Below are 13,122 nucleotides of genomic sequence, written 5' to 3' on the forward strand. Positions count from 1 at the left end.
AGGCAATCTAGCTGTTTCCCCATCCTTCCAGTGTTTATGCTAACACTCTCCTGGTGGTAGCTTCATATTTGACCGACAGCTATAATGATCAAGCATTTCTCTAAATGTTGAACTATTCCTTCAAAGACGCCTCGGCCCAGCAGAAAAGGTTTATCATGCATCATAAATGCAGATTATCAAAACAATATAATACATTTCCTGTTTATTAGGTGTGGCTAGCTAAATCCAAGTCATAACTGTGTCCAAACTAGACAAAATGGCAGGATTTAGTCAACCCAATAAACTGGCAACTCTGAGTACCTCATGACATTGTTTGCTTCATGCAGCAGATAAAACCAAATCAACAGGGTCTCATGCATCAGGTCACTCTCGAAGCCTGCACCTCAACCACACTAACCTTCGTCTAGTCCTCCAGACAGGCCTTTCAGACCAAAGAGGGTACAGTAATTTGTCTATCATTACATCACACAGAGGATGAGAAGGAAAAGAAGAGCGATTCACTGAAGGAGAATTCATCACTGCGGACAACAACAGTAGTTTGACATTTTATAACCGAGGCATGTTTTTTTTTCTTGGGGTAAACTCACCTCTAAATTCCCTCTGGCTTTCTTCAACACTCCATGGGTTACACACACTAGATTGGAGAAAAATAATAAGTCAGATATCTGTATAGATATACAGACAATTATTTTCATTATCGTTTCATCTGTAGATTATGTTTCTGATTTATCGTTTAGTCTATACAATGACAAATTAATGAAAACAGGACATTATCAAAGTTTTTTTGTCACGACAACAAAACAAAGATATTCAAATTTACAATTATGTAAAACAACAGTAGCCAATCCTCACATTGTAGAAGCTATAAGCAGATAATATTTAACATTATTACCTTGATGAAAGACTAAACTGATTATAAATAGCTACTATCAATTGACTACTCGTTTTAGGCCTAGTATACAGTATAATAAACTAGTATAAACTGTCTAAGTTAAAGAAGATAATCCTACACTGATCGATGATGACTCTTTCCATTCCCTCTTTGAGCTGGTTGGTTGTTCGGAGGCGTTTAACGGCTCCACTCAGCATCCTCTCCTGCTGTGACAGCCTGCTTTTCAGTCTGGCTATCTCATTTTTCAGCAGGTCATCCTGATAAGGAGGATAAAAAGATTAATGAGATCTGGTTTGCGTAGATATTTAATTGGTTTGGGTAAATACGATGTGTGTGTTTGTGCACGTCTACCTGCTGGTTGCTGCCGCTGTCCCCTGCTGTGTTACCAGCTGGCAAAGAGACTCTCCACACCAGTTTGAGCATTCGGCCAGCCTCCTCTAACACTTGCTGCATGGTGTTCATGCTGCCGGACAGACTCTTCAGATGGTGCTGTTCGATCACCTATGAAAATAGATAGACATTAACACTAATGCCTTCTTATAAATGCTTATAATGCAAGCTGTGGAATAAGAAGTACACCACAAAGTGCAACTAAAACATCTTAAACATGACAGTTTATCAGTACCTTGTTGTCAGAGCCCTGCTGTCTGAGTGTGTGCAGCCACTCCTGCAGTTGTGTGTCCATGCTGCGCGACAGCTTACGGCCCTCTGAGATCTGTTTGCGGAGGGCGTTGTAGTCCTCAATCAGACCCAAAATATGGCGGCCGTTGCGATTGGCCCACATCCGGTGCCCCGGCACCAGGCGGGAGGGAGCGCCAGAGACACTGTCGCCAGAGCTGCTGCTGAATGACCCGCCGTCCACCTCTGAATGAGTGCGACGTTTCTCATCTGACAAGATTTAAGTGTGCCCGGGTGTTTTGAAATGTACAACACTAATAATAATTTGTAAGGGCATTAAACCATCACGCCACTTCTGTTAAGGTTTTCTTACCATGGACGATCCTGGTGTGTTCATTGTGACTCTGAAATGAGTGACGGAGAGGATCGCAGCCTTCACGACCTGGTGACCTGCCTCCTTCATCTAAGACAAATGTAAAACCAGCACTGACATGACCTGGCAGATTCCTGTGTGTTTGCATGCCTCTGTGTATCTGTCACATGTAATTAACATGTGCCTTGTGTTTACCTGGAGAGGACAGCAGGTAGTTGATATTGATGGTTTCAGAGCGGTTGGGTCCTCTAAGCAGCTGCTCCTCCAGTCTCTGTCGCAGTGCCGTGTTGGTCTGGATGCTCCTCTCCAGCTGCAGCCTCAGGTGTCTGATCTCCAGCAGCAGCTCACTCAGGTCCAGTGAACCGGAGGGAGGGACTGAGACGGGCTCCTGGGTCGCCTCACTCGATTCTGAGAGGAACAATGAGAGAGGGAAACATCCTCATTAGTTTTTACAGAACAGGAAATTCAGAGCAGAAGCAACCTGAGTATAATACAGAAAGGTTAACACTTGTTTTCTTTCCACCACAGAGGTTCACTTTATAGACTACCTGTGCATCATATTTGCTTTCTGTAGACTTTCAGTTTTAAACAATAAATGTGGTCATGTTGATTTGTAAAATATTAAAAACGTTTCCATGTCTATGTCAGTACCCTAAAACTTTGTGGCAATTCAAAACACTGAAAAATGGCAATGTCTGTGTGGCACTTGATTTTTAAACAGTACTAAAAGATCAACATTCCACAAAAATATACTACATGTCTGTTCCACTCCGGACTGAACATAGGAAGGGAAAATTACAGAGTGCAGGGCTTTTTACTCTGCAAGATCCGTTTAAAGGAGTCATAAAACCTCTGTTACTCAAACACATCCCAATAGTAATATACACACAGCTGTAAAGTAATAACAATAGGGCCAAGGTCCAAGTCCAAGGTAGAAATTAAAAGGAAAGTCTGAGTTTGGCTACAAAGACTGATACAGGCGTTCCAATATTGTAAAATTCAGATGATTTGTAGTTGTTGGTTAGTCACTTGTCTTCCTCTATTACTATTTAAAACTACATAGCACGTAGGGCTGAAACGATCCACTGATTAAATCAATTAATTCGATTACTAAAAAGCATATAACTAAAGCGTTTAATCCATTTAAATATATAGCACACTGTTTCACACAGACATTTATTACCGTCACACATCACGCTTACAAAACACAAACAAACTTGCAGTACCTTTTTGTTTCTGAGTTTCAGCCTTGATCTTTTCGTAAACGTGCAGCTCCACCCGCAGTGACTGCAGAAGATGTTGGGAGTCAGACAGCTGCTGTCTCTGGAGCTTCACCTCGCACTGCAACCTGGAAAACACACACACACACACACACACACACACACACACAGATCAAAAAGGTTTGAAAAGAAAACTATCAACAACAAAAAAAGATTCATGTATATCTACTAAAAGGGAATAAAGAGGGCCATTTACTCTTAACCCATCTATGCACTGTTAAAGTGGGGCTCCTTGTTTTTGTTTTTACTGTAAAAACAAAATAGGTGACTGGGATCAAAAAAAAAAATACAATCTATTGAGGCATGCTGTTGGTTAAGACACCATGTACCATTTCGTGCCTCACTCTCTGTGTTTCTCTTTTTCTTTTTCTAAACTATCAATATTCAAAAAAGGGGGGAAAATGCATCTCAAACTGTGTCAAGTGTAACCATTTTTCTTTAAAAAATTAATTTCAAAAGGTTTTCTGAACTCAGTCTATTTATATTAGTGCAGATAAGACTAAATATTAGAAAACACCTCTCAATACAACACAACACAATTTGGCAGCACAACAAACTGAATCAACATCACTCTAAAATAGTTTAAAACTGAGCATTAAAATCCTCATGATGGCAGGATTTATTAGTCAGGGGTACTTAATAAAATGGAAACTGATAGTAATAATAGGTGAAACAACATTTTAAAATCTGCTCCTTAAAAAAACTGAACCCCCCCCCCAAAACCAAATGCAATGAGGCTTGTGTTTTTATACACAAGTCCACACACACTGGAGAGACAGTGGAAAAAAAGGGAGAGGAGACGTGATCTGACAGTAAACTAGACTCCAGGTTTCGGGTGTCTGTAGGACCAAGAGGTCACATACCATCATTATCATATGTATGGATGCACATGTTAATAGATGATCCTACAAATAGGCTATCATGTTTCAGAGTTGTACAATTAGTATGGAATAATGGTAAAAGTAATGACTCTTTAAAATGGTAATTAGTAGTATTGTGTAGTTTCAGGTTGCATGACAGGGAGTAGTAATGATAGTCATTTAGAAGTGTGTGGTGTAGTGGGGCACTAATGTTACTCGTGTGTGTGTGTGTGTGTGTGTGTGTGTGTGTGTGTGTGTGTGTGTGTGTGTGTGTGTGTGTGTGTGTGTGTGTGTACCTGTGCAGCTCCTCCTTGCTGTAGTGCAGTGAATCCTGCAGCTGCGAGTTTTCTTGGCTGCTCTGCTCCAGCCTCTCCGCAAGTCGGCTGTTTTCTTGCCTCAGAGCATCGCACTCGTTCCTGCTCTGCTCCAGTTTGGCTGTCCGCCTTGCCAGAGTCTCTCTTAGCTTCTCATTCTCCTTCTGCTTGTCTGGAGGAAATAAAAATATAAAAAATAGCAGTGCGTTAGTGTTGAGCGCTGCATCAGTGATAGATTTGTGTTATATTTCTGATAAAGGCATTGGCAAAACAGCACCAGCCAGGATGGAATGGCAAATGGGTATCTGGGAAAATAGTGCCCTGCTACCTCTAATGGACTGAAAAGATGTATATGTGTTCCTGATTATAGGTGAGCTTATACATGTGTGTTTTACCTCTAGACCCCATGTTGAGCTGTTCCTTCAGGGTTTGGTTTTGTCCCCAGAGGAATCGCACCTCATTGGCTAGCTGACCCTGCTCCTCGTTGCCGTGGATGAAGATGTTGGTGGCTGCTGAACAGAAGCACACAGACATGTTGCTCAATAAATCAGGGCAAAAGTACTTTATAATAATCAAACCGACAGACAGAGAGAGAATGAAACCCAAGCAGGTGATTTCAGGCGTGTACCTGGGTCTTTCTCCACCTCGGCTAGTTTCTTCTCCAGCTGTTCCCTGAGACGGTCGTTGGTGCGGATGCTCTCCTCCAGGCGCTGCCGCAGAGCTCGGATCTCCAGTAGATGTTCTGCCAGAAAGTCTGAAAGACACACATGCACAAAGCTAAATGAAAGGGGGACTTTAAGCGGATTTAGTAATGCACTTCATTAAAAAAAAAAAAAACAGGGGCTCTAAGCAGCAGAGGCCGAGATATCCTCAATTTTAGTGCCTAGCATGGTCAACCTACAAAACTAGATCCTACATTTCCCATAATGCAACTTTACAACTCGTTAACTCGACTTTGGAAAGCTCCTCCAGAGCGACAAAAGACATAATTCAACTGTTGTCACAGGCTAAATACTCATTATGAGTATATTGAAATTTATGTGTTAAATCGGTGTAGAGTCCCTTTAATTAATACAATGCAGAATTATTTATTAAACAACAAAACTCCACAATGTTGCTACAACATAAACATACAAAACTCAAACCACAATTTGCTAGCAAAAGCTGAAAAACTGGAAGCATTTTGCTTTCTGAATTTTATATACACTACTGTTGTGTAAAATGTATTATACAAAGTCTAAGTCACAGGATGATCAACCTACCTACGGCCCATATTTACCTGGATTCATCGTGTGAGGCTGTTCTGCAGCATTCTTCTGTGAGCCAATGTCTCCGTCTCCTTTATGTGCATCCGTCTGAGGCCCTGAGCCGTCCCGGTCATGGCTGTGATCCTGTTCCTGATGGTGGGAGCTGGTCTGGGCCATAATTGAACGATGCAGGTCCAGTTCACTGCGGAGGGTGGCGTTGAGCTCCTCGCTGTCCCTCAGCTGCTCTTGCAGTCGCCCGTTCTCCCTCTGCAGGCCCTGCAGTCTGCTGTGACTGGACACACCTTCCTCCTGAGCTCCTCCTACAGGAGGAACAGCTGCTCCTGTCCAATCAGTGGGGTTCTGCTGGCCTAAACATACACAGAGAGACGACGACGACGACGACGACGACGACAGGTAATTCAAGATTAATAATGAAAACGTAAAAAACAGATATTCACCAACCTGTGTCTAAAGGGCATTTCTACATCAAGTTTGCTTGAGAGACCTTATGGTACCCTTCATTAGTCAATATTAAATCTAAATTAATACGTTGTTGGCAAAACAAAATGTCATCCACTGCTATATCCTCCATGCATGAAACACAAGTAACAGCAGAACAGAGTCAACAGATTGAGTGTTGGCAACTATACAGTGTTTTAGCAGGATCTCTACATATATATCCACATGCTTCACTTGTCTCTATAATAGCGTTCACTCTCTTTTCCCGAGGGAAACACAATTTGAGGATTGAACCGGATAGGTGCCACTGAATAATGCAACTTTTAGTGGAGGTGGATTGAAACTGGACACCTGCTCAGCCCTTGGCCGGCATGCTTTGTCCTGTGGGACGCTTCACTGCAACAGAATGGATCTGAGTGGAAAATAAGTGGCATTACAGGCTGCGAGTAGGCAGGCCGGGCCACAGCAATCAGGTAATCTCAATGATATACCACTGAGGCCAAAAAAAAGGGCGGGGATAAGCATTTTTACACCCAATCACAAATAAATTCCATTATTAAGACTGTGTTTAAGTATTACATCCAGAGGTCTGCAGTTTATATGAACATATCTTTGCGCTTACTCTGGGCTCGATTGCCACCTTGTGTGGCCGGGCTGCTGTAGCAGGAGGAGGAGGGCCTGTCTGAGTGGTACAGATCAGAGTGAGAGCTGTGGTGGCTGCTGGAACTCTGGCCTCTTAACTGGCTCTGCAGACTCTGGATCAGAGAGTTCTTCTCTCGCAGCTCTTTTGCCAACCTGGGAGGAGGAAGAACAGAGGAATTAGTCATGTTAATACTTGGAGTCATGTCAATACCAAGAGCTGGATTTCATCCATCACGTCGTCTCGCTGGGAATTGGAGAGCAAAACAATGTAAAACAGGGAAGAAAAGTACACAAACGAGAGAAACAGAACTCAAAACAAGAAGTTAAAACTGAATACGGCAAGAAAAATATGTTCCTAACAAGAGGACTTGCAATTTTCAGCAGAAGCACACAGCTGGAAAATATAAAAGAGGAGTTCACAGCAAACGTCATGCTGTCTGTCTGGATCAAACCCACTCACAGGTCCAGCTGCTCGCTGGTGCATTCAGCCAGGGTGAGGTTTTGCTGGACGAGGAGGCTGATGTGCTGCTGCAGCAGCAGCTCTCTCTCGCCCTCTAGCTCCACACGCAGATTATCTACCTCCTGCTGAATTCTAGCCATGCTGTCAGGAGGATCTCTCATTCTCTCCTCCTCGTGGGACAGCAGTGACTGTGATCCCTGCTGAAGCTCCCCAAGACTGCCCATCAGTAATAATATGGATTAATGTATGCCACTATGAGGAACTTTTATTGCTAAAGTCAATGTTACTGTGTCAAATAAAAACAAAATGTTTAGAACCACAGATGATGTGATTTTACCATTATTTCTATTACTATAATTATCAAACATAAGGGAAAACTGCACTGAGAGTTCTCTGATCATTTATAATGGCGGGTAATAAAAATGTAAAGAGTGTTCCAAATTTTGTTCAAAGGGTTGAGGAGTACATAATATATACGTTTCTTTATGCAAACCTTAATAATGAATTTTCTTTCCGGATGACAGTCCTTGAACTGTGAAGGACATAAATGGCTTAACATTGACATGTAATATGTGTGTGTGTGTGTGTGTGTGTGTCAGTGTGTGTGTGTGTGTCCTCTTTCTCAGAGACTCCAGTGACCCAGTTGGGGGCAATGTAACCTTAATGTTTTGGTTGTCACAGACAAAAATTAGGTCAACAGCACGACACTATTCATAACCAACAACACATGTATGCCCAGGGTCATAAGGCAACTGGCTTGGGGGAGAGGGGGCGAGCTCACAACCCTCAAATCTCAAACAGTAAAATAGTAGACAATATGACCTAAATAAATACAGATCCATTCAAAAGGACGACACACTTAACCTTAAAAGAAAAACACTTAATTAGAACACACAACTGATAAAAAAAAAAGTCGTATAGAGGAAAGCCAAAAAGAAAAAAAAAAAAAACACGAGAAATGCCCCCATTAACAACTTTGGCAAAAAAACTTCCTAGTAGCAGGAATCAAGACTGATAATAAAGTTAAAACTAAAACTAAAATGTCAAACTGTGCTTTAAGCTTGTCATTGAAGTATAAGGACAAGCAAGTATCCCTGTAACCTTACATTAAGATGGATCCGACTAAATATTACACTCCCCCCCCACCACGAATAACCACGCCACAAATTGAATAAAAGCAATCTAATTAAGACATCAACAATAAGCAAGTGCAGTATGCGAGTTAGAGGCGTACCTGCGAGACAGTTCCAGTGCCGCCACATCCTCGTTATCCAGATGAGACTCTCCTAGCAGACAGAGGAAAAGATGCTGTCATGGACCTGTCTCTAAAAATCAGTTACACATGACTGCTCTTTTGTGTTTGCCTTTGTCTGCTGGTGGCTCTGTCTTTATTTAAGCATTAAGACATTTCTGCACGATAGAGGAGTACTGTTTTCATGTAACACAGCTGCTATTTAAACTTAGTACCTGACATTAACTTTATTAAATACTGAGATTAACTATAATGTTTGAGAGACTCTTTTGGCATGTGTGCTGGCTGAAGTTTGTGTGTTTTGGCACAGTCCTGTATAATGAATCAAATAATTAATTGTGTTTGTGCAGTACGGTTCTCTTTAGTGCTATTTCTCAAAAGACAACATCTGCAGTTAGGATCGAGGCAGCAGCTACCTTTGTCCAGCCGTCCCTCCAGCCTGTCCAGAATGCCCAGGCTCTTGTCCAGCTGCTCTTTGACCACCTCCCCCATGTAGTAGTCGACTTCGCCGGCCTGCAGCAGCTCCTTGAAGGCCTTGCTCAGCTCCTCCAGCTGCCGGCGCTGCTGGGCTCCCAGCCTACGGCTCTCCTTGATCTGCTGCCTCAGTTGTGACAGCTCCCTGGCCTGCGACTGCACCAGGGAGTCCAGTCTGGTGAGAAGACAGAATGAGGGCAAGTGGGGTGGTTTGGGGGGATGGATAGCATGAGTGACCATTTGATTTTCAAAATGACAGTGCACTGTAAAAATAGTAAAATATTGATAATGCACTGAAAATGAGTGCTGACCTAGCAGGTGATGTAGAGCGGCTACGGGTCTGCTGCAGCTGGTCGCTCATGCTTCTGTTCAGTGTCCTCTCTCTTTCCAGGTCCATATTTAGGTGGCTGGTTTTATCCTTCATCACCTGGTTGTCCCCCTCCTTTTTCTCCCTTAGCTGCCCATTTCTGTAGCTCCTGTCGTGGTTTCGGTCCTCTCTCTGTGTCCCCTCTTGATCCCTGATGGCTGAGGGGTCAGAGGTGTTGGCAGCTAGGTCACTGGAGAGAGAGTTCCTACGCAGAAGACTCTGCATCTGGAGGATGAGTTTGGTCTGGTTTTCCAGCTGGACCTTCAGCTCTCTGACTTGTCCCTGAAGCTGGAGAGGGTCCTCAGAAACACCATACTCGTCATAGACCTGCAGGTTTTTTAGACTGACCTAAAAAACAGACAGGAGAGGCTTAGTAAAATTCAAATATCAGTTTCTATTGATAATTGGATTGCACAATTTTTAAAGAGGCATATTGTCCTTCAATGGAATAAAACTGTGTAGTGTGTGAATTGTTAATTGACAATCCACTAAGCCCCGCCCACATTAATTAATGTTGCTTTCCATTGTCACAGGTCATAAATGCAATTCACAAATTGAAGCTACGGATCCTTGATTTCACACAGATGTCGACAAAAACCTTTCTTTTCTAGTCATCAAACCAATAATTTTGCTGGCTGAAAAAACTGTAGCTGGCTAGCTAGCTAATTAATTAAGCTAACGTTAGCGCCATGATTTTGTTTAAAACGCTCCTTGGCTGACTTTTTAATGTTTCTAGCTTTATAGTTTGAAATAAGAACCATGTAAATCGGTTCTTATACATGCGCTTAATAGCTATATATAAAGACTGAGGCTAACACTGCATGTCCCTGGCAAAAAGCCTCCTTTTTGAACAACAGGGCCTCCAAAAACATCCTCACAGCTTTGCTTAGCTTACATACTTCGTATTTTCATGTTAAGAAAAGGATCAGAAACAAATATTTGCTGGGGTTGCTGGAGTGTAAACTTCCTCAGATACAATAAGGAGCATGACAGAGCTGCTAACATTAGCCAGTGGGGAAATATTTCACTGTGAATGTGCTGGTCAAGAATTTTTTAAACATAACCTACATACTAACATAGTTAGTTATGATGTGTTCCTTGGCCTTGAAACTAACATTCGGTTACTAATATAGGCAATAAGCTAGTTAGCCCAACATGCTAACAACTGCAGTGTACATAGTGTAGTGTAGACAAACACACTGCATATCTTAGACACAACGCTCCCAACTCTTTAAATATCAAGTGCCTCTTTTACCACAGCCCAGTTCACTTCTCAACATGTGGAGAAATCCAAAACTTGACAGATTTGATGTGCCTACAGTTGCTAAGCTATGATTGGACAATGGTTGTTCAGGGGAGGGGTTTAGCAAAAAGTAAGTTGGATACCTTGGCTGAGCTGAGAGCCGGGGAACTAGGGTACGGGGTGCTGGAGGTTGAGTCCAGGTTTTCAGTAGAGGAGAAGGTGGCCTGCTCGTGTTTGAGCAGGGAAGGCAGGCTAGAGGCACTGCAACTAGGGTTCCCACCAACCTCTAGATCTGGCAACACAAGGGACACAGAAACAATCAACAAGGGAACATTGCACGTTGTGGAAAACAAACGGTGATAGTGCCATGTGAGGAAATAAATCATTTGAGGTGCAGCTGGACTGTGAAACTAAGACCAGAAACAACAGTGAAAGGTTTATGAGTGCTCGAAAGACATTCCCAAACTTCAGAGTGGAGACATGCAAGAATTTGTCAATGCAAAATATTGACAGCCCATTCAAATGTGGGAATAGTGCAGAGAAATACCAGGTTTAAAACCAGTAGAGAGTGTGTGGTTATGAGACCCAAACAGAAAACATTTCCCAAGGTAAGAGACGATGTGTTACAGTTGCCTTTGTTCACTCCTCATGCAGACATATAGAGAGAATCTATCCATATATGAGATTAGTGTCCATTCTGCAGACAGACATGCAATGTCTGGCCGTCTACCTGTGCTACTGCTCTCTTCCCTATCGTTCTCACTCTTGCCACTGGTTTCGTAACCCAGGTCCTGCAAATCCACCTGCACGCCTTTGTCATCCTGCTCCAGAGCTGGCATTGGAGGCAATATATATATGTTTGGTTAGGAAGAAATCATTTAACGTGTACAGAATCTTGTCTCTCTCCTTTATGGTGTTCCCAATCAATTTGGATTAACAAAAGGGTTTAACTTTACACACAAACCTTTGCAGACTGAAAAAAAGTATTACAAATTTGAATTGTTCATATACAAGTCAAACACCTGCAGCAAACAGCTCAGCATGCATCATCTTACCTTTCTGTGCAATTTCAGGAGACGGTGTGTAGGTAAGAGCAGTGGCCAGTTTCTCCTCCAGGCTTTTACAAGCTTTCTTCTTCTCTCTTAGTGCCTTATGGAGAGTCTCCAGCTGGAGCTGAACAGTCGGTGGTAATCCCCTGGCATCCTGCACTGTTCTGTGGACCTCGCTCTCCTCTCTCCGGACCCTCTCCTCTAGGGAGGCCTGGAGTTCGGAGATCCTCTGTGAGTGATCACTGAAGACCTTGTAGAGGCAGCAGAGGTTGTCATGGAGCTCTTGGTGAAACAGTCCCTTTGTTCCAGATGAAGCAGCGGACTGACTGCCGCTGGATTTAGTGGTTGACTGGGTGGGTTCTCCCAGTTCCTTCCTCTCTTGCAGGGCTCTCTGAAGTTTGTCCAAGTTCATCTGCAGGTCAGGGCTGGTCTGTGATGATCTACCAGAAGCCAAGGAGCTGGTATTTGTACAGTGTGCTGCCAGAGAGGCAACGGCAGACTCTGCTGCACTAAGGCAGTCCGTTAGAACTCTGGTCAGCTCCTCATTATTAGAACTTCCTATTTCCCATTGGTTTGCCTTTGACTCATTTTCCTTAACTGATTCTGCAGCTATCTGCTTTGGACATTTACCACTCTGGTCAGCAGTGCTAGTGTTGTTCCCATGTTGAGCAGCTGCATCTCTAAGTTTTTCCTGCAGTTCTGCATTAAGCCTATTCTGCTCCCACAGTGCCTCCTGCAAAGAGTCTGCGTGTTGTTGCAACTCCTGCATAGAGTCCTCTGCGCTTCCAAAAACCCCTCTGGGACTCTGTCTATTTGAAGATGCGTTCACCTGCTGCAAGGCTGCCTCTATCTTCAAACATAAATCACTGTTTTCTGGATTCTTTTCTTGGTTGTCAAGGGAGGCGATGGTTTCCCCTGCCATGTTCAGAAGCTCTATAAGCTGGTTGTTGAGATCCTCCTTCTCCTGTAGTGCTTTTTGCAGCTCAATGCATCTGCCGTGGAGGGCAGCATCTGAACCCACAGAGCCAGAACCTGTACACGAACTGGCATGCGTCCCTAATCCTCCTTGGTTGTCCAGACTGCAGGCAGTCAGGTAAGCGATTGTGGATTCTGCAGCCTGTAAGGCCTCCACGTACTGGCGATTGAGCCTGGACTTTTCCTGGAGCTGAGCGTGGAGCTCTTCCCAGTCAGCTAGCTGCTCATTTAGCTTGTGGATCAGGGCCTCTTTCTCCTGACACTCCTGGTGGAGAAGCTCCAGCTGAGTGAAAAGAGAAGAGTCAATCTGTGGGTAATCCAGTGTCATTCTGGCTTCAGAGCTCTTGTCCGACCCTACCGGACTGCTGCTACGATGTGCATATCTGAGTGTGGAAGAAGGGGAAGTGCTGTGCTGCGGTGACACGGGGGAGCTGGAGTCTGCATGCAGTTGCTGGTCAGACCCATATACATCATCCATGTGATGGTGTTGAAGTGCATCAGTTTTCAGGTGGTCAGAGCTCACAAGCTGCGTGCTGATGCTAGCCCCCACTCTAAGCTTCACAGGTACCGGGAGGCGAGATTTGACACCTGCCTGTGAAGTGAAACAAATAAAACAG

General features: G+C 43.5%; 1 protein-coding gene across 5 annotated transcripts in view; it reads right to left on the reverse strand.

Moving 5' to 3' along the window:
• cdk5rap2 (CDK5 regulatory subunit associated protein 2) overlaps positions 1–13,122 on the reverse strand; it is a 32,970-nt gene that overhangs the window by 927 nt on the left and 18,921 nt on the right. For 2 of the 5 annotated variants that reach the window (XM_046066116.1, XM_046066118.1), the window contains exons 32-50: positions 11,537–13,097; positions 11,212–11,313; positions 10,625–10,773; positions 9,183–9,586; positions 8,814–9,046; positions 8,380–8,431; positions 6,666–6,838; positions 5,617–5,952; positions 4,966–5,091; positions 4,733–4,849; positions 4,320–4,509; positions 3,110–3,231; positions 2,079–2,291; positions 1,884–1,973; positions 1,518–1,780; positions 1,244–1,393; positions 1,011–1,149; positions 588–634; positions 398–452 (exon numbers count right to left, since the gene is read on the reverse strand). In XM_046066116.1, coding sequence (XP_045922072.1) covers positions 398–452; positions 588–634; positions 1,011–1,149; positions 1,244–1,393; positions 1,518–1,780; positions 1,884–1,973; positions 2,079–2,291; positions 3,110–3,231; positions 4,320–4,509; positions 4,733–4,849; positions 4,966–5,091; positions 5,617–5,952; positions 6,666–6,838; positions 8,380–8,431; positions 8,814–9,046; positions 9,183–9,586; positions 10,625–10,773; positions 11,212–11,313; positions 11,537–13,097 — 4,522 coding nt within the window. The remainder of the gene's footprint in view (positions 1–397; positions 453–587; positions 635–1,010; positions 1,150–1,243; positions 1,394–1,517; positions 1,781–1,883; positions 1,974–2,078; positions 2,292–3,109; positions 3,232–4,319; positions 4,510–4,732; positions 4,850–4,965; positions 5,092–5,616; positions 5,953–6,665; positions 6,839–8,379; positions 8,432–8,813; positions 9,047–9,182; positions 9,587–10,624; positions 10,774–11,211; positions 11,314–11,536; positions 13,098–13,122) is intronic. The other 3 variants (XM_046066117.1, XM_046066119.1, XM_046066120.1) reach the window with 3 other exon arrangements.

Source organism: Micropterus dolomieu, linkage group LG13 (genome assembly GCF_021292245.1).
Source record: "Micropterus dolomieu isolate WLL.071019.BEF.003 ecotype Adirondacks linkage group LG13, ASM2129224v1, whole genome shotgun sequence".
Lineage (NCBI taxonomy): Eukaryota > Metazoa > Chordata > Actinopteri > Centrarchiformes > Centrarchidae > Micropterus > Micropterus dolomieu.